This window comes from Eptesicus fuscus, chromosome 5 (genome assembly GCF_027574615.1).
Source record: "Eptesicus fuscus isolate TK198812 chromosome 5, DD_ASM_mEF_20220401, whole genome shotgun sequence".
Classification (NCBI taxonomy): Eukaryota; Metazoa; Chordata; class Mammalia; order Chiroptera; family Vespertilionidae; genus Eptesicus; species Eptesicus fuscus.
Window position 1 is genome coordinate 93910148 of NC_072477.1, and position 18292 is coordinate 93928439.

An 18292-nucleotide genomic window follows, 5' to 3' on the forward strand; every position below is an offset into this window, starting at 1 on the left:
AGGAAGGTGCTTGAAAATAGTCAACAGGTCTAAGTAGAAGGTATTGCAACACTACTGGAATGTATCTTCTATCAGAGTGAGACACAGGTAGTCAAGTGGGGTATAAGGCAAAATTATGCAATCATATACATATCATCTATATATACATACTAGAGGCCCGGGATGGGGGTGTCCCTCAGCCCAGCTTGCACCCTCTCCAATCTGGGACCCCTTGGGAGATGTCCAGCAGTTGGACATCCCTCTCACCATCCGGGACTGCTGGCTTACAACCGCTCGCTTGCCTGCCAGCCTGATCACCCCCTAACAACTCCCTTGCCAGCCTGATCGATGCCTAACTGCTCCCCTGCAGGCCCAATTGCTCCCAACTGCCCTCCCCTGCCAGCCTGGTTGCCCCTAATTGCCCTCCCCTGCAGGCCTGGTCACCCCCAACCGCCCTCCCCTGCCGAACTGGTCGCCCCTAACTGCCCTCCCCCCAACTGCCCTCTCCTGCAGGCCTGGTCCCCCCCAACTGCCTTCCCCTGCTGGCCTGATCGCCCACAACTACCCTCCCCTGCAGGCCATTTTGTCATGGCCATCTTTGACCACATGGGGGCGGCCATCTTTGACCACATGGGGGCAGCCATTTTGTGTGAGGGCGTGAGGGTCAATTTGCATATTACCTCTTTATTATATAGGATATATAAAAGGCTAAGTGTCCATCTGTACAACCAGTAGCTATGATGTTCACTGACCACCAGGGGGCAGGCTCTCAACGCAGAAGCTGCCATGACGTGCACTGGCCATTTAAAAATAAATGGCACCATGGACCTGGTGTTGACAAACCAACACTCAGCTTCCCCTGAGTGGGACACAGGCCCCACCACCACCCCGGAGCGACACACCACCAAATCACAGCCAATGCTGCCAAGACCCTATGGCACAAAATGCAGCCCACAGCCCAGCCCAGGCTGGAAACAGTTGCTGTGGGCACCAGGTAATGACATCACGTAGCAATGCCCAGCTTCCTCTCCCTAGTCACTAGCCTCCTTGGAGTTTCTTCAGCCCAGGAACCCCACTTGCTTTACAGCCAGGTGCAAACATTTTACAGTTTAACCAAATGTTTGTGAAGCGTTTTCCCATGCCTCATCTCATTTGATCCTCACAGAAGTCCTGGAGTAGGTAGATAGGAGGCTCAGTAGAATCCTATTTTCTTTTCATTTGCCGGAAAATGAAGATTTAGAAAGTTTAGAAACTTGACCTGACTAAAAAGAAGTAAGAAATAGTGGAAGTTGAAAATGACTTCAAGTTTTCTCACTGCACAGAATATAGTCAAACACTGCTACAGTTAAATATTTTACCTTTTATTCTCCCTGCATGATCTATAATAATAATCTGCTTTGTGTTGATATTTACTGCTGTGTTGCTGACAAATACCTGAAAGAAAATTTGGGATGCTTCACTGGGCTGGAAAAAGTTTAGCTAAATCAGAAAGCAGGGCTAATTAAGCAAGTTTATTCTATATATATCAAAAGCTAAGTTGACTCGTGCATGTGCAACACATATAAAGCTCTCGCTGGCGCCAATTGCATGCGTGTGTTTCAATCTGTCATTGTTGATCGTGAATTTGGTTGACACTTCTATTATAGAGAAAGGGTGAATAGCGATATTAAAATATTTCTTCTAATTAATTTCCTTTCAATGTGCACGAATCCATGCACAGGACACTAGTAAGAATGTAATTCAATTATATGCTTCATAAAAGTAGAATCTGTAATGCTGTTTCTACTTTGTCCTATACAATGATGAATACACAGATGAATAAAACACATTACAGTATTACTTTAAGATTTTACCGGATAGAAAAAAACTGTAGAGAACAGGCATTCTTTAATTTAAATTCAAAGTGATGCCCATAGTAAGATTAGCAGAATTAATACATTTGTGAGATAATGGGGGAGGGGTGTTTTCCTTTACCATCTTATCTTTAGTGGTCAAAGGAAAAAATTCAGAAGACTATTGACAAGAGATAGAAATATAACAGGGGGAAAATGGACCCAAACAAGGTGATGAAGGCAGGATGAAGTGGAATCATGCTCTACCTGAAGTTATAGGGCACTTGAAAAAGAGAAGCTGATATTATAAGCACTGATTAGATGCTGGACATTTTATCTTTATAATATACATAAATACCCCTTGAGAAACAATTATTCCATTCACCCCTTTCTTTTAACTAGTGAAGGAAGCAACTAATGAGGAGAGTGACTAAAACTTTTCCCAGGTTACAAAGGAAGGCAAATTTGAATTTGAACCCAGGCATGTCTTTAATACCCTTGTGTTTAATACTATTCTGAGGTGATTTTCAGGATACTGATTGGTTAGTGAAGAAAAAAAAGCAACTTAAAAATAATGTATAAGGATATTTTCTGGATTTAAGAAAAATTATAAATATCTTGGGGAATGTCCTCTAATCTCCCTCCTAAACTCCATTGTAAAACCTATGCAGGCCAACACTGAAGGCTCAAAAAATCCTTCTACCATAGCACAGGCTGTCCTCACTTCACCCACACTAACTTCCTGGTGTTTATAAATGTATGAGATTTATAGTTTTTTCCAACCAATGAACCTAATGATAGTTCTAATATAGAATATTACCAAAAAATACATCCATGATAAAAAGTTTTATAATAAGCCACTTTTCTTTGTGACTTTGGAGCTGAAATGTCATAGCCTTCCTTTCAAACAAGAGCTTTTTTTTGTCTTTGAAGATGTATTCCTATGTATGACATCTTGACAAAGAGTCAACATGTTGCATATTCCCTAAATTTGCCAGATGACAGACTTTAAGATCCCATTTGCCTGCACGTACATCCTATGAAGAGCTGTATTTTATATGGCACTATCCTGTAAGCTACCTGAATTCATTTTCCAGACTTGCTTCTTCCAGGTAAGATATATTGCAGGCACTCTGGCAGCTTCCATCCCTCCAAGGCACCTCTTTTCATTTTCTGCTGAACCTTCATGTCAGTCAGTGTGACACGCCACTCGGATCACCCGCTGGAAATGAAGAAACTGCTATCCTCTCTGATGGGAATGCTGCTGAAAGGTGGCCCTCCACTGTCAGTCCTCTTGGGAGTTGTCTTGAACTGAAAAAACTGTCAAGGTCATGCCTCCTTCCAGAGGGGTCCTGCACCCAGAGGCTGATCACTGACTGGGTATTAAGGCTCCACTCTTGACCCAGTGGGGACAACTAAGGGGCTATCCCAGCCCCAGAGCTTTCTAAGCAACAGCTAAGGCCTTTGTTGGGTCTACTTCACAGCTCAACTTCCCTCTCCACTCAGTTCTGCCTCCTCTTCCTTCCAGATGTTGATCCCAGGAACAGTCCTAATAAGCCTCCTGTACTCTAACCTCCTAGCCTCCATCTCAGAATCGGCTGCTGGAGAGACAATCGGCAGTACCGGTCCTGTCATAATGGATCACAGTCACCACAATGCAGGCTCTACTGCTGTGTCCTTAACACCTAGGGCAGTGCTTCAACATTTGAGCAGACGTGTAAATAACACACACAGAAGACTCAGTAGGTCATATAGAATAGTCAATGAATGCCACACCTCAATGGATATGCTTATAGAGATCAGTCAGGTCCTATCTGGAGCATGTGAGTTTGAGCTACCACATAGGATTTGGTAAAAATAGGCATTAAGTGGTTAATATGAAGAATGCACCCTTATAAGATTAGAATGGAGATACAAAGTAGCAACTTTCCTTCCCCAAGTCCAAAACACTGGACATACCTGGGATCAATTCTCTTCTAGGAGGAGACAGAAGGCAGGTATTATTTCAGTTCTCTATCAAGAGGCCAACACATATGAAAATGAATGTTAAAGGCAAAAAATAATCCAAATACCCTGACTCCTAATAATTGGGGTTAATTTTAGGGCTCAGAGCATCTGAAGGAAAATCGTGTTTTCACTAGAAGTAAAATCGAAGGTTAATTCCCTCTTGTCCTTCCCTCTATGAATATAAAGGTCTCAATCCTGAAAGATGGATATCCCGAGGAGTGGGGCGTACAAAAAGCTCATCTCTTAACTTTAAAACTGAATACTCCTTTTATGAAAGTTCCCAAAGCTTGTTGATGGTATGTAAGGGTCTGGGTTTGAAATAAAGGGATACAAAAGCATTTATATTTGTAAAGGAGATAAAAATCTGTTTTAAAGTGAGTTTGTTTTTACCATATGAGGAGTTTCTCTTCCTTCAGATCTTTTTTTTAAAAAATATATATATGTATATTTTATTGTTGATAGAATTACAGATGTCTCCCATTTCTATCCCTCCACTTCTCTCTGGTCTTTTGAACTGAAAGGCATCAGGCCCTGCCTGAGTGTGTCACTTCCCTGGGTCTAAGCAGCCATGTTATTGGCTACAGTGAGCTTCTCTTCACTGCTGTGGATAATGCTCTACATTTGAGCAAAATTTAAGATGATTAAAAATTAAATGCCAGCCCTAACCGGTTTTGCTCAGTGGATAGAGCGTCGGCCTGCGGACTGAGGGGTCCCAATTTTGATCCCGGTCAAGGGCATGTACCTTGGTTGTGGGCACATCCCCAAAAGGAGGTGTGCAGGAGGCAGCTGATCAATGTTTCTCTCTCATCAATGTTTCTAACTCTCTATCCCTCTCCCTTCCTCTCTGTAAAAAATCAATGAAAATATAAAAAAAAATTAAATGCCATTTCACAAAGCAAGTATTCTAAAACATCAAGCTAGTTAACCCAAAATAATGTGATAAGATGTTCCTTAAAGGGAAGGAAGTTGGGGCAAAGCCAGCCAACCAAAGCACATCAAAGCATTAAAGGAAACCATCACTCACCAAAGTGAGACTTCTGGAGCGAGAACTGCTACTTCGACTCTCCAAGCTGCCCCCTCTGCTCAGGTCACTGAGCCTGCAGCCGGGTGACAAGTCAGAGTCCATCTCTGAAGAGTCTGATTTCTGGTGGTTTATTGGCATCCCCACATAAATGTCGGCCAGCGGCTTGATCACAAGGAGAGGGGAAGAGGCCCGTGTTCCATTCTGAAGTCCTGGATCACTTCTAGAGAAACCAAGCACAAGCAGCAAGGGTTAGTGAGCCTCAGGAGTACATGCCTTATCCCCCAAATGGAAAGCTCAGCATGAGTAAGCGTCATCTAGATTTAGGGCCCCAACCGTTAAGGCAAAGATGATCAGGAACCCCTAAGTCAACTCGTTTGGTGATGCTCATTTCCATTCCTCCTTTATATCCTTCTCCGTGATCAAGATTGTCAGAATTATCTTTAAGGAAAGACAGATGTGCTAAAGGTGACTTTGGTGCAGGTGATGTGATAGGATAACGTGCTGGCACCTTCCTCTGCACTTAGGCTCGGTACGTCCATGCTCTTCCACGCTCAGACTCAGGCTCTCTCTGTGTGCTTTATCAATTCTGGTCTTTTCTGCTTCAAACACCACAAAAACTATAGCTCCTTTTCCAGCTTCACCACAGTTCAGAGTTTAGGTGAAGTGACAAGAGTTGTAAATTACTAATACAAGTTTGGCTGACATCCCCAAGATTCTGGACTCTTTGGAAGCCATATACTATTTTAGTTTCTACATAAAATATTGAGGTCCCATAATTTAATACTATCAGGAAGTTCATGTTTTTACTTTCAGGAAGAAAGACGCTGAAACTGTCCCCTGTAAGGCCCTCAATTTCATACAGTCCACTGACTCTTTTAAAAAAAATTTAATGTATTGGGGTAACGTTGGTTAATAAAATTATATAGGTATCAGGTATACAATTCTACAACACATCACTTGTGTATTGTATTGTGTATTTACCCCCATACGTCAAGTTTCCTATCACCATTTCTCCCCCACTTTACCCTCTTCCACCTCCCCCCACCTCCCTATCCTCTGGCAATTGCCATACTGTTGTCTGTGTCCATTAGTCTTTCTTTACTTTTTATTTTTTTTAAAAATATTTTTATTGACTTCAGAGAGGAAGGCAGAGATAGAAACATCAGTGAAGTAGCAGTGATGAGAGAGAATCATTGATTGGCTGCCTCCTGCATGCCCACTACTGGGAATTGAGCCCACAATCTGGGCATGTGCCTGTGACCAGAATTGAACCTGGGATCCTTCAGTTTGCAGGCCAACACTCTATCCACTGAGCCAAACCATCTAGGGATTTTCTTTACTTAAAAAAAAAAAAAAGTACATTGAAAGTTTGCTTTTTAAAAAACAATTGATTTTAGAGAGAAGATGGGGATAGAAAGAAACATCAGTTGCCTCCTGCACTTGCCCCCAGGGATTGAACTGCAACCTGGATATGTGCCCTGACTGAATATTGAACCCTTTTGGTGTACAGGATGACACTCCAACCAACTGAGCCACACCAGCCAGAGTGAGTCTTTCTTCTTTTTTCTTTGCTTAATTCCTTCATCCGTCTCACCCAGCCCCCAACAAACCCCAACCCCAGCCAGCTGTCTGTTGTCTATATTCATGAGTCTGTGTCCACTTTGTTTGTTAGTTTATTTTGTTCATTAGATTCCACATATAAATGAAATCATATTTGGTACTTGTCTTTCTCTGACTGGTTTATTTCACTTAGCATAACACTCTCCAGGCCCATCCATGGTGTCACAAAAGGCAAGATTTCCTTCTTTTTTATGGCTAAATAGTATTCCATTGTGTAAATGTACCACAGCTTTCCCCCCCTTTTCTTCTATATATATGCTAGAGGCCCAATGCACGAAATTTGTGCAAGAGTAGGCCTTTCTTCCCCTGGCTGCTGGCACCGGCTTCCCTCTGGCACCCAGGACCTGGGCTTCTCTTGCAGCCCTGGCTTCATCTGGAAGATCATCTAGAAGGCTGTCTGGTCTAATTAGCATATTACGCTTTTATTATTATAGATACACTAGAGGCCCCGTGTGCGATATCGCGTGGCCCTGCCCACCTGCGCGCACCCTGCCCATTGCCCCGCCGCGCTCGCAGCCCCGCCCACCCGCCTGCCGTGCTCACAGCTGTGCTCACAGCTGCGCCTGCTTTGCCGTGCCCACCCACCTGCTGCCCTGCTCGCCTTCCGGCCACCAGCCTTGCTGCGATCGGAGCCTGTGGGCCGCGGGGGAGGGCCCGAGAGGTGCTCCATACACCTCATGGTGACCGGTTGTTTGTTTGTTTTGGTTGTGACACCTCTTGGCCTTTTATTATTATTATGATATTACTGATTTCAGAGAGGAAGGGAGAGGGAAAGAGAGAGAGAAACATCAATGAGAGAGAATCATTGATCAGCTGCCTCCTGCATGCCCCCAATTGGGGATTGAGCCTGCAACCCAGGCATATGCCCCAACTGAGAATCAAACCATGACCTCCTGGTTCATAGGTCAATGCTCAACCACTGAGCTACACTATCCAGGCTGTACCACAGCTTTTTAATCCACTCACCTACAGATGGACACTTGCGCTGCTTCCAAATCTTGGCTGTTGTAAATAATGCTGCAATGAACATAGGGGTGCATATATTCTTTCAGATTAGTGGTAGTTTTCTTTGGATATATTCCCACAAGTGGAATTGTTGGTCATAAGGCAGTCCAATTTTTCATTTTTAGAGGTACTGCTTTCCACAGTGGCTGCACCAGTCTGCATTCCCACCAACATTGCATGAGGGTTCCCTTTTCTCCACATCCTCACCCAACACTTGTTTGTTGATTTCTTGATGTTAGCCATTCTGACAGAAGTGAGGTGCTATCTTATTGTGGTCTTAATTTGCATTTTCTGATGATTAGTAATGAAGAGCATCCTTTCATATGTCTATTGGCCATCTGTATGTCTTCTTTGGAGAAGTGTCTATTCAGGTCATTTGCCCATTTCTTAATTGGATTTTTTTTCCAGTGTTGAGTTTATAAATTCCTTACAAATTTTGGATATTAAGTCCTTATCAGATGTATTACTGAATATATTCTCCCATTCAGTGTGTTGTCTTTTCATTGTTTTTATGGTTTCCTTTGCTGTGCAAAACTTTTTAGTTTGATGTAGTTTCATTTGTTTATTTTTTCCCTTGCCCAAGGAGATATCTCGGAAAAATATTGCTGTGAGAAATGTCTGAGATTTTACTGCCTATGTTTTCTCTTAGGATTTTTTTTTTTAATGAAACACAGCCAATTTTATTCAAATTCTCCAAAATTTATACTTAATATGTTGTTTCTGCAATGTATGTCACCCTTTATATAATGGCTTTATTATCTTCACTTTATAGTTTTGTTTTGTTTTTCTTTACAGTTCTTCAGTATAAGCCAGAGTCTTGAGTTGCCCAGTTAGGAGCCTCTGACCTACTATTCTGATTTTCTTCTCAATATTCATGGCCAACATCTGGCTTCTAAGTGAAAGGCTTTTGGTCTTTTCAATCACTTGCTGATAGGGTGAGACTGCATTGTTACCCATAACCACATGACCTAATTTGGAATCAATCTTGGCATCCAGTCTTGCATTTCTAATCAAATTGACAATCCACCTTTCCGCTTCTTCTGGAGTCATGTTCAGCTTATCTGCCAACATATTAATGCTAATACACTGGTGGATGCGACAAAAAAGTCTCAAATATGAAGAGACGAGCATTTTCAATAAAATCCTCAAGACAAGCTACCAAGAAGAAATCATTCACAAGCACAGATTCACATTCCCTCAGCTTTTTCTGAGCCCCATCAAAGTCAAAGTTAACATATAAACATTCAACAAACTCTGTAATTGGGTCTTTATATGTGTAAGACTCCTGTTGAATAACTTTGACTAGATCTTTTAGCACCTGCCGGCGTTTTTGAACATCTTTGTTTGTTATGACTGCTGTAGTTAAATAGCGAAGAATATGTGGACACATCGTCTGAATTGCATTAAGATACTGTGGCTGGTAAAGGAAGAGATCAATAATATTATCGCGCCCTTTGGGGTGATTGAAGAAAACAAACAGAGACCAATGAATGAGCCATGTTCGCTGCTGAAGAGACTGGAGAGGAGAACTCACAGAGTTATTATCTATGGTCTCTTTTAACCGTGTGAGGTCTTCCATGGCTGCACCCCAATTCTGCATTAAGATTTCAAAGGTCAGTTTTCCCCAGAGTGAACTCAAAGCATTTCTATCCGTTGTTGGAACCAACACTCTAAAGAAGTAAAGATATTCTGCTGCTCCAGAGTAATTCCCACATTCATATTGGAATTTTGCATATCTGTAGAGTGTATCTAAATATTCTTGCCTAAAACCATGCTTGTCTGCCAAGTAGTCAAACAGCATCCGACCATCCCTGGTTGACTGCATTTGCCTTGTAGTTTCTGGATCTTCAAACATCTTCACAATTGGTTCTGTTTCTGCCTGAAGCTGTTTCAGTTGTGCAACAACTGTGGTTCTTTTCTCTCTCAAAGCATGAGGAATACCATCAGAATAAAGGTTTTTGTATACATCCATAGCAAAGTCTACCATGTTGCTATCACTAAGGAGATCCAATTTTCCTTGTAATAATTCTTTTTCATTATAAATCTCCTTTACGGAGAGAAACTCAAGCAACGGAAAGACTAGATGCCGATCCAAAAAGTGAGCGATGCGAGTAGTCAAGTCGTACTCCACCATCTTGCCAAGAAAAAGGTTCTCTTAGGATTTTTATGGTTCCAAATATAACATTTAAGTTTTAATCCATTTGAGTTTATTCTTGTGTATGGTATAAGAAGGTGATCTAGTTTCACTTTTTGCCCATACCTTTCCTATTTTCCCAACACTATTTATTGAATAGTCCTCTGACTCTTTCTTTTAATAGGAGTTCAATTCAGCTTCTGAACAACAGACAATTGATTTCAACAAAACCTTCTAGAAGACCAAAGAAGACTAATAGAAAATAAGCCTCCTGTGGATTACATGTGGCCTGATATTATGGCAAGTGAAGTAACCTGAAAATACTGCCAGGATGCCTTCTGAGCCTCTTTAAGGATACTGAGGGGCACGCGAGTTAAAATAACCATTGGTACAATTTAGTGTATGTATGTGTGCATATGGAACCATGCTCATGTGTGTATTAATTTTTAATAAAAATGTGACTAATTATGGAGAAAGCTCATTCAGTACTGCATACCTTTAGGAGGACCTTGTTATTTAAGACCACTGTGAAATCTTCTCAGAGAAATCCTGAAAACATTAGAACAGATTAAAAAAGAAACTATTCCCTACTCCATTTCTCATCATTTTTTTCAGATGTATCAGCACAAGACACATAGCAATTTAAGAGCAAGGCTGGGGAACAGAACATTCTGAGCATATATACTTTCTATAAGTTGCCATTATTCCCAATGGTAAAAATAAAAAGACTTAAGAAAATGTTAAAAGTTTAAAGTTTGTTTACTAATAAGAAAGCCTAAGCAATAAACAGACTTTATATAAGCCACCTACACAGCCAATAATGTGCAACTCAGAAATTAAGACATCCCTGGTGAAACTCACCACAGTATTCAGTTTAGTAAGTTAAATGCCTGATATGACTTTAGAATACACACAGACACACACACCACACACATAGTGGACATACCAGTAAAAGTGTGCTGGTGACAGTGGCCGGTGACAAAGCAAGGCAAAGGCAGAAGTGGACGTCACAGCTACATCCTTGGAACCTGTGATGAGCTTCAGCCCAAAAAAAGTGGGAGGGCAAATGCAGAGAGGACAAACCAATGTTTGGGTTCCTTCTGGTCTGTAGATTCCTTCCCACGGACTCAGCTCTAATTCATTCCTAGATTAAGTAAATCATTGCTCCAAGGAAAGTAGGGGGTTGAGGGACAGTAAGTCTTTCCCCCAACACCACAGTGAGATGAAAGTCAGGGAAGTGAATACCCATTCACCTACACAATGAAGGAACCCGGTGGAACCACCTGATGGGTGGGAAAGGGTTTGGAGCTTGGCTACAGGTCTGTGCAGTCAGAGCCACACTCTAAGGCCCTCACAGTGTGGTTGGAGGGCGGTAATTTACCACACCAGTTAAGAGCACACCATTTTCTTGTGTTTCTATAATTTAAAAGCTATTCTGACACTGTGAAAGTATAATGTTGGACTTTTATAAATTATTCTTTTGAAGGAATGTGAGAAAGCTTACAAGAATTCTGCAGAAGGCAGAGGTTATGGGGGAGAAATTGAAAACCTTGGTTCAATATCCTTTACAGGCGCAAGATGTCAGTCTTTGAACTCTTAAGGAATGGAGAACTAGGGGCTCCCAAGTCCTAGTTCCCAGGAAATCAAAATACAGAATTCTATGGGAGGTCCACTGTGGAGACAGCAGAGTTTTCTGAAGAGGAAGGGCAAGGAAGCAGCCTTCTTCTCTGCTCTGCCCTGGAAAGGGAATGTGATGAGAAAAAGAAGCAGGGGACAAGAAGCAGATGGGTCTGACGGCAGTGACCACAGCTGTGAGTCTATGAAGGTCATTACCATTTTAAATATTTAGTCTCAAGGAATAACTCTTTGGGTCTGCAAACAGTGCACACTGTAAAAAATGGAGCTAGGGTCAGACTAAGATAGCCCCACAGATGAAGAAATTGACTTTTACCAGGAGAGCAGAACAAGTATCACTAAGAAGTCATGGCAATCCTAACACAACGGGAGCAGAAATGTGAGCCACACACGTGCATTTTTCTATTTATTCTCTTCTACTTCCTGTGTTTACTTCTCATTATTTACCAGTAACATCTTTTTTTTTTTTGGGGGGGGGGTCAAGCCTGGTTTATCCATTGAGCAAAGAGAACAAGAGAAGGTGACAAGAGATCTATAGTCTTAGTAAATCTACATCTGTCAAGCATGGCTGCTCAGGAGGCAGCCGCTGTCCAATCTGAAGGTTCTGGGCTGGGGGATCAGGTGGAGCTGAGGTTAGTTAGATTAGCGGACCCTCTGAAGTGAGTACACTGAAGCGAAGAAAGGAATGAATGCAGCTCCTCTTTTTCATCTTCCCCTGGACATTCCAGAAAGACTTGGGATGACCTGGATGGTATGCATAAAGCCCTCCTTCCACCATCACCTCACTCCATCTAAGTTCCAAATAGCCACAATCAGGTCTATAGAGCAGCCCCAATAACTCAGTCTTTCCATCATTCACCTGAAAATTCTGGTTTGGCCAAACCCCAAGGCTGAATTATGTCAGTCAAAGACCTGCCCACAGGCACAGTGGCTGTCAGCTTCCACACACAAAAAGCCATCTTTGACTCCTCCCTCCTCCCACCACTCACAATCAACCAGCTACAAAGCCCTGTTGCTTCTTCGGTGCAATGTCAGTTGTATCCACTCTTTTTCTAGTCCCACTAGTTCGGCACCATTATACCACATGTCTACATTACTGAGATAGCCATCTAGATCTCCTCGCATTTGCATTCTTCTCTGTACTTTTCCTTTATTCTTCTGCTGGATTAATCTTGAAATACCACTTTGATGTCACCACTCTCCTAAAAGCAATCAACTTCCATCCACTCCCCATAGGCTTCAGAATCAAAGTTTCATGCAATCAATCAGTACTTGCTTCAATTTGAGTGCTAGCTTCCTTTCTAGACTAAGCATATTCTTTTGATTAGTTGTTTTCCTGCTTCACACTGGGTAAATTCTAGGTCATTAATTCTGCCACATGGGGCCAACTGTAATGGAAAACAAATGTGTAAACTGTATTCAGTGTCATCATAGGGACAATGGCAGCCCAGAGGACGACGTGCAATGCTTCCTGAGAGGGTTCAGGGACTTCGCAGAAAGGTGACAACTAGGCTAAGCCCTCCAAGATGTTTCAGGTTTAAGGAGACTGCTAATTAAACAAACTGTGGTTGGCACTCCAAACAGATAAAAAGAATAAGCAAAGGCAGGGTCCTCAGTCCTAGTTCCCAGGAACTGAAAATATAGAATTCCATGGGAGGTTCACTGTGGAGAGAGCATTTTTATGGTTTCACTTTTCATATTTAAATATCTGATCCAACCTGAATTTATTTTAGTGTAGAGACCTACTTCCCTATCCCCAAGCCAAGGTTTCCTAATCACTAAAATGCCAAATATTGAAAAAAAATCATCTTTCCACTGTCTTGAAATGCTAAATGTTATTTTATACTAAATATTTATGTCTTAGATTCTATTTCTGAATATCCTATTCTGCTCCACTGATCTTTCTATTCATTAGGACTCAAAAATTCAAATCTTAAGGTGAAAATTTCAATGGATCTACCTATATAAAAATTAAGGATACCATAGACAATGTTAACAGAAAAGTGGCAGGCTGGTAGAAGGGGTTTACTGTGGCTAAGAAAATGAACTGATAGCTAGAATATATGAAAAAACTCTTGAAAAATCAACAAGAAAGACAGGAAACTCATTAGAAAAAAAGGAACAAGAACTATGATTAAGCAGAATACAAGAGAGAAAACCCAAGTGACTAAACAAAAGAAAACTAACGTAAGGTATTATTTACACCTACTGTATTGACAACTAAAAAATTACAAATATCAGCAAGGATGTGGTAAAATTGGAATCCACATGTACTACTGTTGGGAGTGTTAAACTAATACAACCATTCTCTAGACTAATCTGACACTAGTTAGTGAAATTAAACATGTCCTGTGAGCCCCAAATCCCACTGCTCTGTCTACTCCAGAGGAAATCTCTCTCAGGAAAGGAGGGTAACACTTGCAAGGTTGGTGATAGTGTTGCTTGCTGCAGAGCAGTGCTGGCGGCAACCTAGGTTCATAACCCACTACAAACTCTAAGAACAAGTAGAAACCTGATAAATGCTTTTACTGTGGAATACCATGCATTAGTTGGGAGCAATCAAATGGACAATGGCATGCACAGATATTAATATGTGTTGAGCGAAAAGTTGTAATTGTATTCTTAGCACAATTCCACTTACATAAATTTAAACCAGACATAACACTGTATTGTACATCCATGCCCAGGAACATATGCCAATGGTAGGGATGAGTGGGTGAGTGGGGTGCACCACCTGATTATACTATAGTATCACCTGGTCTGTTATTCACTGAAGGCCTCCTGTTTGTCACGCACCTGACTCCTATTGCTGGAAAAATGGAAAAGAATTATTTGAGTTTGAAAAATAATCACTTATTGAATCATTTTATCACCTGGGAATCTTCGAAGAGCCCAGCATCTAAGAAGATGATATAGGACTGATCAGTTCTAATTTAATGAGGAAAAGGAGAAGACAATCTAAACACTGGGGGCACTTTCAGATGGAAGTGCTGACAATGGCATGGTCTTAATAGGAAGAGAAAGGAACCATGAGGATGAACTTTTCTTGGATCACAAGTGAGCTAAAAATTTACCTGGGAAAGGTTGACCTGATCCAACTTATGAAAGAATCTAAGCAGGAACTATAAATAGGTTCCCTCCCATTCAACTATAAGGCTTGGTACCTTGTAGGTGGGGGGAAAGAAATCATATCCTGTAAGACTTAGATTCCCAACAGGCAGGCTAAACAAAATCACAGGGGTGATTATTGTCTATGCTAATTCTGAACATGAATAGGAAACTTATCCACCTTAACCAAGTGATGTGGAACTAATTTTGCTTAGCATGTCTGTAACACACTTTTAAAGAGAACTGCTCCAACTCATTGCCACGGTAAACGCTTCACGAAAGAGAATATCCAGGTGCGGATCCTAGGATTCTGAACTCCATGGACGCCCTGATACAGGGTTTTAGGCCTTCATCCCGGTCTAGTCACCCACTATTAACCACAGCTTAGCGGGGAAAGGGGTAGAAATAAGCTTCTTAAAAATCTCCCCCCTCTCCTTTCCATGTCAGACTCTACACGAGGGCAGGATCAATGCTCCACCTAAGCCATGCTCTTAGATCTCTCATTCTCTTCTACTTCCATTCACAGGAATTTTATGAAGACTTGTTGCCAAATCTACAAAAACAACCTTGGGACAGAAATTATCTTTAAAGCTATACCATAAGAAACCCTAACAACCAAGCCATTATAAAGAAAAAGATAGTTTGTTTTTTTTTTAACCTTCATGAACATTAAAAATGAAGGAGTTACCAAAAAAGGGGGGATAGTAGAAGAATATCATGTAAGGAAAAATATCCTGCAAATAAATTACATCTAGAAAATCTTTACTTTAGAAAATTAACTTTCATTTGTAATGCTAACAGCAAGTCACCCAGGTAAAACATACATGGTATCAAAACAAGCCAAAGGAAAATCATTTGGGCAAAAAAAATGAAAAAGGATCGCAAGTCAAATTTATAGAAAATATTCCTTTATTAACTTTTGGTCGAGAATATGTTTGTATATTTTCAGAAAACAACTCCGAGACATGTGGATTCCTGCAACAGAGAGGAATTGACAGGAGTGCTCCAGCCATGAAGTCAGAAGAGAAACAGTCCAGAGATGGAAGACGCTGACGTTGCCTTGCCATACTAGCAGTCAGCAGATATGCGTAACTGCAGATTGCCCAGGACCAAACCAGAGAGGGTCGGACCTGCAATACCACCGTTTGTCCACCATCCAGAGCTGAAATATCATTGCTGTTATGAACACATTAACAACTGCTGGACATGGAAACCGGGACTCAAAAGAACTGTTGGCCCAGAGGGAGGCTCACTACAGACTGATTCATTTGCCTCTCAGCATAACCATCATTGCTTGTCTCGTTTTCAGTCCCTATAAGTGTATTCCTAGTATCACATGAGCTCGCTCATCTAGGGGAAATGATGAACAGCATAGACTGAGGAACAAGAACAGCAATGATCGGACTGTCGGACCTCAGAGGGAAAGTAGGGGAGGGTGGGGACAAGGGAGATAGATCAACCAAGGGACTTGTGTGCTTGCATATGAGCCTAACCAATGATCACGGACAACAGGGGGAGGGGGGCTTGCGTGTGGGGGGGATTGGGAGGGAAACTGGGGGAGGGGGTTGATGACAAATATGTGATACCTTAATCAATAAAGTAATTTAAATAAATAAAAAAAAATAAAAATAATGGAGTTTTACTAGTACAGTGGAATTGTTTCTGAGCCATGAATGGGCTTTTTCATATGGTTAAGCAGTGGGTGAAAATAAAGAGCATGACCATCTTTGGTGAAAAATACACACTCTTTGATGAAATAGTCAGTGAACACAAAATACTAGCATTGTTGGCCTTAATGCTAGTAGCTCTAGACAACATTTGTTCATCTCAACATGTATTGATGTGATAGGCACTTTGCTCTGATTTACTTAAACATTAAAGAAGAAACTTTTAGTGTTTCTCCCTGGTTCTGTGTTAATTCCTGTGACATGTGTTGACAAAAATGAATTTTATAATAAGAAATTAACTAGGTGATGGAGCTATAAATGATGCCAATACTCTTTTATATTGTTTTATTAACCCAATGCATAAGTTAAAAGGAAACTGAGTACTGAAGTTCTTTCTTTATATTATTCACCTTTGATCAGGGCTTTAAAAACATTCTTGACTAAATTAACCATTTCATTTCTCACCTAAAAATAATGTATAGACAAGCTCCATAAAAATGAGTTTAGTCTAGTTATCACAGCACATCTGATAATTCTGAGCAAAACTCAGTTCAAGCTCCTATTTTACACATGAAGTACAGTCTCTGTAACCTTCCATCCCTCACTGTACCAAAGATGCACATATAGATATGCGTACTCTACTAGCTGACCTAGTAGAGAGATACAAGTAGTTGTTGGTCCTGTAGTTAATTTTCTTCCAAGTTTCCTACTGTCCAAAACTTTGCTAAAAATAAAACAAATGTTCAGTCCAACATTCACCAGTGAATTTCAAGTAGTACTTAAATTATCTCTTTAACACCCTGGATTACTTTTGATACCACAGGCCTGTTCATTTTCCTAATCTATGCTTCCAGGGAACCTATCAGCAAGAACAGAGGGCTTGAAGTGTCTCTTTAGAACCTGCCCTAACCTCACCTCGTCAACCTCCCTTCCCACAATATAAATCCTTTATCCAGCCTGGTGCCCTAAATGCTCTGCTCAGCTGTGAGCCACATTTTGACTGCTTCCTCTGTCACTCTCCTCTCAGTCTTCAAAGACTGTCAAAAACTGCACCAGACCTTGTCAAACCTTCTTTCACAGCGCTCCTCTTCACTGACCTCGATCATCACATCTGGTTTCCTATGCATGTAATTTTTTTCTCTCAAGACTATAAGCTCCTTGTAGGCAAAGCTCTCTCTCTTTTAATGTAGCCACAGGATTTTGGAAAATATTTGTCACAAAATATAGACTTAATTACCCATTACTTAAACATAATTTCTATTTGAAAATTCTAAAACCATCTTATTTTTTGTAAAAAACAAACAAACAAAAAACTAGAGTCCTTTAAACAGACCTGTGATCTAAAAGGAAAGCTTAAACACTTAGGAGTGTTTCAAACATGTTCATATTGTTGTGGTGACTGTCCTTTATCCTTTATCCCCTATATTACATATAGAGGCCAAATCCTTCAAATTTAGGAGAAATTACTCTCATTTAATCTATGGATTTCAATCAAGGGCAAGTGGGAAACAGAAGGTGGGGGGGGGGGGGTGGCAACTTTAAATACAGCCATAGAAGAGACACTTCACTTAGCTTCACAAATAATAATATGTGAAAAAACTGGTACTGATAAAAAACTGGTACACCAGACCCACTAAACCAATAATGGTCCAAATGTTAACATGTAATAAATATCACCATGAATGCATGCCCGTGTACATCTGCAGATGCAACCCATGGCCAAAATTAACTTCAAAAATGGATCTCCACACAAACAGGCTGAAATAAAATAAACACGTAGTAACCTTTCTTTAGTTTGGGCTGTTTCTCAAAGTCAAGAAACCAAAAACCTTGGAAAGAAAAGAATGCTTCCAAAAATATTCAGTAGGCAAACTAGGACTGTCTTTCTGCACCGCAAATCAAAGGGAAATCCACCTCAGCTTGAGGCTGGTGGTACTGGGAAGGTGGAGAGTGCAGAGTTAGTTTTGTTCTGGAGTTTTCAAACGTTGATGTGCTTAATGGTGTAGCATCTGCTTCCTGATGCTGCCTTTTCTCTGATTGGGTGTTTTCTCTTCTTCTGAAATGTCTTCAGTAAGAATTTAGGACCTTAAGCTCTAACTGGCACTGAAGGGTATTAAATACAATTAAACATTTTAAAGGCTAGTAATTTTACTTCTCCAGAGCAATTACTATGCTTTCATTTAGATTTTTTTTTTTAAAGCTCTTTCTGAACAATGTAGAAAAACAAGGTTGATTTCAGACTGTCTCAACAGTGAATAGTTTCAACTATTAATAGGAGGCA

General features: G+C 40.9%; 2 protein-coding genes across 2 annotated transcripts in view; both read right to left on the reverse strand.

Moving 5' to 3' along the window:
* Window positions 1-18292, reverse strand: part of PROSER2 (proline and serine rich 2) — a 47280-nt gene that overhangs the window by 19298 nt on the left and 9690 nt on the right. The window contains exon 2 of the mRNA XM_028158892.2: window positions 4843-5062. Coding sequence (XP_028014693.2) covers window positions 4843-4980 — 138 coding nt within the window. The 5' untranslated portion in view covers window positions 4981-5062. The remainder of the gene's footprint in view (window positions 1-4842; window positions 5063-18292) is intronic.
* On the reverse strand, window positions 8125-9602 carry LOC103294059 (eukaryotic translation initiation factor 3 subunit E-like). Its single transcript, XM_054716581.1, is given in 3 exon segments — window positions 8125-8328; window positions 8331-8571; window positions 8573-9602. Coding segments are annotated over 3 exon segments (1332 nt in total). The 5' UTR covers window position 9602; the 3' UTR covers window positions 8125-8266.